The 11131-nt window shown below is 51.7% G+C and overlaps 1 protein-coding gene across 1 annotated transcript; it reads right to left on the bottom strand.

The window, feature by feature from the left end:
* Nucleotides 1-1153: 1153 nt before the first annotated feature.
* On the bottom strand, nucleotides 1154-10892 carry LOC144731728 (leucine-rich repeat neuronal protein 1-like). Its single transcript, XM_078612923.1, has one exon. The coding sequence runs from the start codon at nucleotides 10513-10515 to the stop codon at nucleotides 8206-8208; it is 2310 nt and encodes a 769-aa protein (XP_078469049.1). The 5' UTR covers nucleotides 10516-10892; the 3' UTR covers nucleotides 1154-8205.
* Between the last annotated feature and the right edge of the window lie 239 nt (nucleotides 10893-11131).

Below are 11131 nucleotides of genomic sequence, written 5' to 3'. Positions count from 1 at the left end.
TCCTCAATGGTAGCGCTAAAGTAAATGTGTGGTATTTATTGATTATATCCTGAATGGCCCTGTGGCTGGAGGGTGTGCCTTGTCAGTTGGCATAAAGGTTTGAGGTTTAAATTCCCCACTCCAGCCTGTTTGTACCTGCAGGGATTTACCAACCTAATTCCCTTACAATGTAGTACGCAGCAAATGCTTAGCCTCCTTGCCCAATTGGGCATACGCAGCTGCAATCCAGTCGATTGAAATAAAAAAGAACCCGCCGATCAACTCAACAACACCTGTGCAACTGGTTCAAGCACGGACAGATTAGAACCCACACCCTCAGAGCTCCAATGCGTCGATTTTGCCTGAGCTGCACCGGGCAACTTTTTCTCGGGCGTTGAATACGCAACTAAATAACCGATAAAACATCCACGCACCACCCTGGCCACCACCACCACCCCTCCTCGGTGCGCCCCCCCCACCGTCCTTCATTGTTCACACGCCCGGGCTGCGCGCGCGTGCGTGCGCAAATAGAGACGCGACAATGCCACCTCCCTGTTACAGCAACATTTTTTTTTACTCAAAAGGGACACAGCGGTTACGCATTGAAACCTCAACATGTGTCTAACAGAGATATGTCAATACATGAGAGAGAGCGATCAGAGCCTGCGCGGGCTATTGTACGTCCGAGATAACGCGTTGTCTTGTTCATCCCACGGTAGCTGCTCCTCGCCGGGGAAACCATTAACAACAACAACAACAATAACGACAACACCGGGGCGACCGACGCGTTAGAGACACGGCGCCTTCATCTCGTGTACCGGCTACCCGGAGTCAGGGGTTGGTGGATCACGGGCCTGATGGAGCTCCGATCTGCAAGATTCCAGCCTCACGGGGCAACGACGCACACCTGTAACGCAGCGTGCGAGATGCAAACCCGTAGGGAAATGACGTGGCACCTGCTGGTCCCTAATGGGATTCCTCTGTTGGGTTTTCTCTGGGTTTCTTTTTTTTGGCCGACCTGCGGACGTTGGAGTCGTATCAAACGTACTCTTAGGCTTTTTCGGTAAAGTCACGTAGGTAAAAAATAAAAATAAAATTAATAGAAGTAATAATAGAAATAAAATAGCTAAATTTACTGCATCAAGATACTGCATCAAGATGCAGTAAATTTAGCTCTGATGGTCCCACCTGATGACGGAGACTTGTGTTGCCTCCGAAACGTCGTGATTTATTATTTTATTTATATTATTACTTCTATTAATTACATTTTCATTTTTTACCCACGTGACTTTACCGAAAAAACCTAAGAGTATGAATCATTGCAGTCACGAAAGCTTCAAATCTAGAATCGTACCAAACGCTTCAAAGTGGGAGGAACGCTCCTTGCAATGGATCCGAGACTCTGTGAGGTTTTCTTTCCCGCAGGCTCGGAATGATGCACCGATTCATACACCGACGTTGATTCTCAAGCAAAACACGCATCCCATCGCTCGTCCGAGAATCAACCTCCTGATTAAGCACGGTTGGCTACGTACGTTACGAAATAATTTCAACATACGGTGAATAATGTATGCAGTCAGTTTACCAGTGTTGAACGTAATGGATTAACGTGTCCCCCAGCAGCTACTAAATGTGCCAGATGTACCACGAACATATATAGCCAGGTATTGGCTCAAATCATTATCCAAATTGTGATATTTCACCAAATAAAGAGGTGGGGTTTTAGGCAGGTGGGAGATCATACCCGCTTACTCATCAGGGTGGACAACAATTCCACGATGATGATTCCGTATGGCACCCAACTCAATAAAATACCGTCAATACATATATTAAGAGTGTGGGTACTGGGGGGGGGGTGGTGGTGTGACACAGGGGTGAACAATGAGTATCCAAGTTTCGAGTTTGGGTTGACATCCTACAGGGGAATTGGCATCTGTGTACGAGTTGAGGGAAATTGATTTGTACAGAGATCTGGTATCGTTATTGAGCTTATTCCCCTCCACATTTAGCAACGTGCATTGAGATTATTACGATAATTTTGCTTCTATAAATGTCCACATGATGGGCCACTTTGTTAAGCTAACATATGTGGCCAGGACGCTTATGAAAAAATAAGTTAATACCTCAGTAGGCTTTACCTGGTCAGAATTAAATATTGACTTAACGCTTCCGTGACCGCCGCAATTCATACTCGTTGGGTCTTTCGTTTTTTTATTTATATATTTTTTCAAGTGATTTGTTTACCTTTGCTATACTTTGCGATCATATCGTAATTTTGTATTGATTGTTGTTGTAACGTTCTTACCCGCCCCTTACTGGACATCTATGGGAAAAAATAGCTTGACAGTTCATAGGATTCCTCCAGTGTGAATAAATATTCCGACGATTCTGAAAGAAAACTGAGCGGTTGTTGGCCGAGAAATAGCACACGTCTGGCGATTCGTATCCGAGTGCGAGCGCTCGCACTCGGATAAGAATCGCAAACTTTTTTTCTCCACTCGTTTTGAAGACGCCCACGGGTTTAAAGTCCTCGCAGCTGCACTCTGTGGGAGATTATTACATCCCCTACTGGCTAAGCGGTTCCCAGTGGGGGGTTACTGCTTAACAATGCAGATACTATACAGCAGAGGTGTGGACTCGAGTCATGTGACTTGGACTCGAGTCAGACTCGAGTCATGAATTTGATGACTTGCGACTCGACTTGGACTTGCATAACAATGACTTTGTCCCACCTCTGAGATGTGGACTCGAGTCATGTGACTTGGACTCGAGTCAGACTCGAGTCATGAATTTGATGACTTGCGACTCGACTTGGACTTGCATAACAATGACTTTGTCCCACCTCTGAGATGTGGACTCGAGTCATGTGACTTGGACTCGAGTCAGACTCGAGTCATGAATTTGATGACTTGCGACTCGACTTGGACTTGCATAACAATGACTTTGTCCCACCTCTGCTATACAGGGAGTGCGGGACTGTCTGTTACTCGCACGCGTACAGTGGCGAGGGTAGCATGAGTCACGAGAGTGCGAATCATAAGGACTGCACCGCATTTGGACAGAGCAGTTGCCGACTGTGTGAATGTGTAATGTGTGTGCGTGCTATGTGGACGAATGTGGCATGCGTCTTTGTGTGTGCTGACTGAATGTCTGTGGGCAGTGCTACGAAATTGGTGACCCGGTTTATAATTTACTTTCGAAAGTCCTTCGTGTTGAGTTTACTCGTGACCAAAGTTCGATTCTTACTTAGTGACGAATATCTCAACTGCTCCAGGGCCCCCGCCTATGTCGACTCAGCCTTCAGCACCTGGTTCAGTCTATAAACATCAGCAACTGGGGAGACAAAGGCGGTCAGGCGTGCGTGGTTTAGGCCACCCACTCTCTCGTTTGCCGTGCTAGCTTTCATGGGTGTTACTCGCTTACAGCAATCGCCACCAACAGTCGGTTCACGTCTCTACAGGATGCATTCGTCTTCTTGCCGCATGTTAAACGGTCACAAATGAACCTAATGACGGAACCCCGGGGTCCCATAAGCCCCCGGCTCTCGCATAAACTGCCTTGCGACGTCATTTTATGTCTGTTGAAGGCGAACGATACGACAATCGATTCCTCTGGACGAGCTCTACACAATGCGCTAATTACGTTTTGTTGATGACTACGGCAATTTTGGCAACGACGGGTGCTTGGTGAAGAACGAGAGGATTGATTTCTGGTGGGTCGTGGTGGGACGGAGTCGCCAAAAAAGAAATACATTCATTACGATTTTGACTTCCGTTTATTTGGGACACCGGGGTCCCTCCATAAGGTCACAATTGTCGAGCAGAAATGTGCCACTCCGGACTCCCAGTCCAGCTCGAGAGTGGGCTCTGTATCGCGTTTTCCTGTTGCTGCTGCGAGTACGGGTCTGGTGGCAGGTGTCATCTCTGGCATCACCCACTTGGGTGTATGAAACCATTGCATCTACCCAGTGTCGGATGAAGGTTTTGTAGGCCCCTGGGCTACAGGTACTGCGAGGCCCCCAGTAATATTTTCAAAAGGAAAATAAAGTTATTAAAAAATCTAATGTAATTTTTACAAGGCTAACAACAAATAAAATTCAGCACTCCAGCTGGCAGAAGCCCCTGGGCTGCAGCTCCTAAAGTCCATGCCTTAATCGGGCCCTGCTTTCACCCAGTGGCGTAGTAACTACAGTATTAGCTCATGAGGTGCGGCAATTGATCAGGTGGGGACCCCAATATTTGATTTGTCTCGCACGGTCGCATCTCGGCTTTTATATATCGCGGATCATCTTGCGCAATCACAACATCGTTACGCTCACGGTCTCGAACAATTCACGCCGTAGGGGCTGCTCCATCTTTGCAAGATGCAGCCACTCCAGCTCCGTAGAACTTCTTTGCAATATCACATTCCTGCTCTAATTCAATTAAAATTAAACGCGGAACGTTCATGAAAGCATTTCCATGACATACATTTAAACCGCGTTTTGAAAAATCGCGTTTTTCTTTTGCACTGTTGTTGAAAACATCTCATGGTGGTTGTCAAGGGGTGTCCAACTCGTATCTTTGGCCACCACGGGGTGGGCAAGACACCCCCCCATGCCTGCCCCACGCTCGTTACTCCACTGCATCCACCTTCATGTTGTGCACGTCGAATGAATTAGCCAGCTGCACGTGCATGTATGCATGCGTGCATGTACGGTATGTTTGTTGAACGTCTTCCGCACCGTACGTAGCCGACCGTGCCATTCGGAGGTGCCACCTGCAACAGGAGCGAAACCCGAGGATGGAACTCCGCTGATTGGCACAACTTCGAGCCGGAGAACCATCGTTGCCGTTTAGCCAACATCGCCTCGGAGTAGCCGCCACGCGTGTCGTTTGAGATCTCATTTTATTTCGGCGATTTGAAAACACCACTGGTTTTTTTTAGTTTAGTTTAAACCGCTGCATTTTCATTTCATGAAAACGTGAGACGTGTTCTGGGGCAGAGCCTGCAATTGTTTTGCTCTTTTTCAGTTTTTTTTCTTTGCTGCGACTCAACATTTCGCCTTCACTGTCAGGGCCCGATCAACCCAGAGGCGAATAAGGCCCAAGGCCCCGTCCTATATCGTAGCCGCTCCTTGCGACACGTGGGACGCGTTTAACAATCGTCGGTCACGCGCAGCGCGGAACGAGTTTGGATCGGGAAACGCAAACGCGGAAAGACGTGGCACAGCGTGGTGGTGGGTCCCGAGGACTGTCCCCGCTGGCGATAATTGAGTAGATCACGGATAGGATCCGAATAGCCCAACCTCCACTTTATCACAGACGAGATGACTTCGACTTCACGATACTCAAACTCACCTTACGCAGCTACGGGCCACTGACTCGGTAACTCGGCTGGCTGCGAGTGCTCTTACCGTGTACTCAAAGGTTCTATTATCGGCGCAGTGACTCAGATATATGATCAACCTTGTCGTATATGTTGTGGGTGTCTCTTAGACGCATTTAAACAACATTGCCAGTGTCCGGACGCCCATGAAAGCCAACAGTAGATGCACACTCTTGCATGCACCCAAGCGATGGCATTGATTTTGAGGCCAGAACGAGCTGAACACACTCGGTGAACTCAAAACCAGTCGATAGCATCGTCTCGTTTAAACACAGTATCTGCTCGTGACAAATATTGATCAAGAAGGACCAACGATAGCATTGTTTTGTGTTGCTGCGTTTACACAAACTCGAACTGAGACAACCACTCACTGCCTATCAATGTTTCGTCTTGACGACGAGGCCTCTACGACGACTTTAAAGACACCTGTCCTCGTGGGCAGTGTAATGCTTGCGCAGGGCAGGCTGCGTATAAGTAAGCATCATTCACACGGCTGCTGGTTGGGTGCCGTGGTGGCGAGATGTTAACTACCTTGCTTGGTACACAGGAGGTCGTGGGTTCGATCCCACCCCTTTTAAAATCCTTTATATTAAGTTCGCTTGCTTGCTTAGGACCGTGCAAATCTTTCGGTCGTTTTTTAACCCACTTCCCGTGATCCAATCGAGCTGACATTTTGCACACAGACTCGTTGTGCGTGACAATTAATGTTCGTGAAAATTTTTTTCTAAAATTTTACACTTTTTAGGACAAAAATATTACATTTAATTACCAATTGCTTAATGGTGCAATGCAATCATCTGACCCATAGGTGGCAGCCATCTCAAGCCAGAGGACGAGAGGACCCTAGCCGCCACGCATATAAAGGATTTATAGTGAAAAACTTAGTTTTTACTGGTTATACTTATTCCTGTATATTTGAAGTTTGCGTGTTATCCCCGTGGTCACGTGGATGTTACTCCAATGTTTCCCTCCACATTTAGAAACATGCCTTTAGAGTATGTGGCTGCTATAGATTTCCACACCATAAGTCGCTTCGTTGAGCTATCAATCGTGGTCAGGTCGCTTCTGAAAAAGAGCTGTATAGCTCAGTCGGCCTTACCTGGTAAAATAAAAAGAAATGCTTATAGATTGAATTTGCTTTCCGGATTTCTCCTGCGTTTTTCTTAAGCAGTTAGATTAGGAATATTTTTTTTTTGCTAAAGATTTTTTTTTTCATTTATTTCTCTTAAGTGCACGCAAAAATACCCGACGATCAAATTCCAACCTCCGTCCCCGCTAAAACGTGGTCTGAGCGTGCCTCATTTGTGTAAATAACCTTCAAGAATTGTCTGCACTTACACTTGACATGAGCGAATACTGAAATAATTGGACATTTCACAATTTGTTGCACGGTTGAGTGTGTGTGTGTGGAGTGGCACACGGGGAGCGGTGGTGTAGTGGTTAGCAACCCGAGTTAGATTCCCTCTCACGGCCAATGTCGGGTGACGATTATCTGAACCGGTCATGGGCGTCGCCTAAGTCGACTCAGCCTTAAAATTAATACATGGTGCATTGGGAATACAAAGATGGCATGTTGGTCGCCCACCCCTTCGTGTGCCTTGTTGGCCTAAATAGGGGTTCGCTAACAGTACTTGTCCTACGGAGGGACTGATCCCAGCTGAGGTGATGTGGAATGTCCACCACTGTCTCGTGCTTGCTGATCAGGATGAGTGCCACCCCATTGCTGGTTTGAACAGGGAGACATTGACTCTTTTCGACACAACGTTACACCACTAAACGCAATGGGTTCCCCTTAAACGAGAAACTACTGTTGGCTTTCGAAATATATATATAGACTGCAAATAGGATGTCATATCTTGTCGTAAGCACATATTAGCCACGAGACGGCACGGAAGTAATCTAAACACGCGTAGGCTACCCAGATTAACAGTGCTATAAAACACCACCGAGAAGATGAGCCATTTTTAGAATATGATAAACACATTGGTGGTGACATTTAAATAAACGAGGATTTGCAAACGATACAACGATTGGAACCGTTTAGGCATTTAGAAATGAACACGTATGGCGCTTGAAAGCAGAAAACACAGTTATCGTTACGTTGCACAGCTATAAACATCGGACAAGATCGTGTTCATGTTTTAGTTCTTCCCATTGATGCCGTTCGGTTGTGTTTCCCGAAAATCTTCGAACGCGACGCGTAAAATGAACGCTCACTCATACGATCGGGGTGCTCGGATGTACAACTTTGGGCGAATTTCAAAAAGGACGTTTCGTTGAAGATATTTTTTTTACAATTTTTTTTTCATCTATAAAAAAAAGCTCGCACGAAAATCCGTAGACTGGCCAGACACGTTGTGTCGCAACACCAACTGTTTTGTTTCGTAAATTATCGAGTGAAAATTTCACTTTTTTTCCCTCCTTCCACGCACTTTTTGTTTTTAATTCCCACAAATTGCGACGGACAAAAAAGTCCCCCTCTGCGAGTAGCCAAGCGCCGCTTGTCCACCACGGTGCGCTTCTTATTCTTCTTCTTCCGGTCGTTCTAGCCTCCTTGCGTCATTGAAAGCGTGTGAGCCCAAAAAAATTGTCCCTTTTTTGTCATCTTAGAAAAATAAATGTCGCTTCAGTTCTTACGGCAAAACGGCCTCGGGCGCTTGGAACGCATTCCGCTCGAATGTGCTTAAACTTACACGGCGTTCTCAAAGTAAAACAAAAAAGTGTAAAATGAAGTGAAACAGCAATAAATAACAAAGAAACAAGATGTAAGTAAATCACCAACTGAGCAAACAAACTTTCATTGTAAGATAATTGACCGACGGGCTTATTGACAAGGCCATGCCTGTAGCGCAGTTCGCTTCAGTGTGGCTGGAGAGCATTGTAACTCTTGCTGGTATCTACCGGAAAAAACCCACCGCCACCACCACCACCACCACCGCCACCACCATCACCACCACCGCCTCTCCCGGGGACCGGCCACCCCTCCGCGCTGCCCTCCTCCTCCCACAGCGGCGGCGGCGGCTGTAGCTCCTGCAGCGAGGAGCAGCTTCCCGCGGAGAACTTTCTCAGCGGGCGCTCGCAGTAGCGCTGGCATCGCCGACGCTGGTGCCACCGCGGCCGCTGCTGCTGCTGCTGCTGCTGGTGATGGCTCGGCAGGTGACAGCGCTGGCGATGGCCTCGCAGCGCCGAGCAGGCGAGCAGCGCCAGCAGCGCGGCGAGGCCGAGCGCCGATCCCAGCGCCACCGCCAGCGCCGCCGCGCCCGTCCCCCGCCCGACGGCGTCGCTTCCGCCGTAGCCCTCCTCTCCCGCCGGCGCGCCGGGCCGCTCGGCGCGCGTCGTCACGTTGACGCAGGAGCGCTCGGCGCGGCCGGAGCCGCGCGGTGCCGCCGACACGGCGAGGCACACCTCGTACTCGGTGCGCGGCTGCAGGCGCGTCAGGTTGTACTCGTGCACGCTCACGGGCACGCGCGCCGTGAAGGCGACGCGCGGGCTGTCGATGCGCACCGTCGCCGATGTCCAGCGGAGGTCCGGGGCGCGGCCGCCCGGGCGCAGCCGCCACGAGACGAGGACGGAGCGCGCCGCCACGTTCAGCACGTCGAGCGAGAGCAGGCGGCCCGGCGCGTACGGCACGGAGCCGTTGACCCGCACCGTCACGGCCCTGGAGTCGAGACCCTCCGAGTTGCGCGCCACGCACGTGTACAGCCCCGTGTCCTCGTAGCGCACGTCGACGATCTCCAGCGTGCCCTCCTCGCTCAGCCGGTACTTGTCGGACGCGCCGCCCGGCGCCACGCCGTCGCCCGACGGCGTCACCCAGTGGATGTCGGCGGGCGGCTCGGCGACGGCGCGGCACACGAAGGTGAGCGTCGCCCCCGGGTTGGCGGTCGCCGCGGACGGGAAGGCCCCGTGCGCGATGGCCGGCAGGCAGCCGTCGGCGACGTCGGAGGAGGGCACCGAGCGCACGGGGCTGCCCTCGTGCTCGGCCGGCGAGACGCAGCGCGTGGACTGCGGCTCCATGAAGCGCACGCGCGTCGCGTTGCCCGTCATCCAGCGCACGATGCAGTCGCAGCGGATGGGGTTGCCGTGCAGGTTGACCTCGCGCAGGTTGGGCAGCGCGTCGACCGTGCGCCGGTGCAGCGCGCTCAGGTCGTTGTTGTTGAGCATTAGCGTCTCGAGACGCGGGATCGCGCGCACCGAGTCGGGGTGCACGAACGACAGCCGCGGGTTGTTGGTCACCTCCAGCTTGGTGAGCTGGGGCAGGTCGTCGAGTGCGTGCCGGTCGATGGCCACCAGCTCCATCATGTTGTTGACGCCCAGCTCCTTGAGCTGCAGCATGCTGCGGAAGTCGCCCTCGCGGATCACAGCGACGGGGTTCTTGTTGAGGTCGAGGAACTTGAGGCTGGGCACCTTGCGCAGAGCGAGGCGCGGCACGGCGGCGAGCTTGTTGTCGTAGAACGAGAGGCTCTCCAGGTTGTCGAGTCCCATGAGCGCGTTCTCGGGAACGGCGCGGAGACCCATGCCCGCGAGCACGAGGCTCCGCAGTTTGGAGAGCGGCATGAAGTTCATGTCCTCCACCTGCCGCACCGGGTTGGCGCCCACCATGAGGATCTCCAGGTTGGGCGTGAACTCGAACCAGCGGCTGTCGATGGCCCGCAGCCGATTGGAGTTGAGGTGCAGGCGGATGAGGCTCCGGAGGCCGAGGAAGGCGCCCGGGTGGATGCTCTCGATCTGGTTGTGGTTCACGTAGAGCTCCTGCAGCCCGCCGAGGTCGCGGAGCTCGCCCTCGGCCAGCTCGCCGATGACGTTCTCCTCGAGGTGCAGGATCACCAGCTGGCCGAGGCCGGCGAACGAGGGGCTCCCGGCGTGCGTCAGGTTGTTCTGCGAGAGGTCGAGCTCGGTGAGGTTGCCCAGGGCGGCCAGCTCGGCGCCCATCTCGGCGATGCCGTTGCTCTGCAGCAGCAGCACCTGCGCGCCCTCCGACAGGTTACGCGGCACCTCGCGGAGCCGCAGGTCGTTGCAGTCGACGGTGGCCGCCTCCTGGTAGAGGGAGTTGGGCGTGAACCAGGGCCGCACCTCGCACATGCACCGCGATGGGCACTGCGAGGTGGCCGGCGTGGCCGCTCCCAGCAGGGCCACCAGCGCCAGGCTCACGGCGCGCCAAGGTTTCGCCATCGTCTCCTATTTTGTTTTGTTTTATCGATTCACCTGCCTGATGCAAGGTATGTATCCGTACGCTGTGCGGCGCGTGACGTGTGTGTGCCCGCGCACTTTTGTCTTGCGGTTCAGACGTTGTTGTTGTTGGGTTTATTTTTCCCGTCCTCGGTCGTAGACCGCCCTTACACCACAGCCCTTTTTTTTGTTGAGTTTCAATTCTTCACCCAGCGATGCCTTGTGCCGAGGAGCGGTCAAGGCGGAGGGCTCAGCTTGGCTTCGTTTCTATTCGTGTCGCAAAATCCAGCACCGTTTTTCGGTCGCAGTGATATTAAGTTTTGCCGTCGGCGCACAATCTTGAGCGTTAAAGATTCTCTAATTTCCTGTAAAAACTAAAATAAAAGGGTGGGGGCGGGGGGCGAGACAGATCACACGAGCAAGAGAGAGAGAGAGAAAGAGACATTAGGAAAGCCATTTCGTATTACCCGTGGCCCTTTCGCACATTCTGTCCATCACGGTAACCTGTCAAAAATAATATGGTTAGGATCAGTCTTTGGGGGGAAGGGACAAAAGGGGCTTGTTTTACTGCTCACGGGGGGGGGGGGGGATGGGGGGGGGAGGCGGAAATGGATGACTC

This window comes from Lampetra planeri, chromosome 40 (genome assembly GCF_965212315.1).
Source record: "Lampetra planeri chromosome 40, kcLamPlan1.2.h2, whole genome shotgun sequence".
NCBI lineage: Eukaryota > Metazoa > Chordata > Hyperoartia > Petromyzontiformes > Petromyzontidae > Lampetra > Lampetra planeri.
Note: the sequence above shows the minus strand (reverse complement) of the source record. Positions and strands in the feature narration are given on the sequence as shown.

Coding starts and splice junctions, on each gene's coding strand:
- LOC144731728 (XM_078612923.1), bottom strand. CDS start 10,515: ATGGCGAAACCTTGGCGCGCCGTGAGCCTGGCGCTGGTGGCCCTGCTG.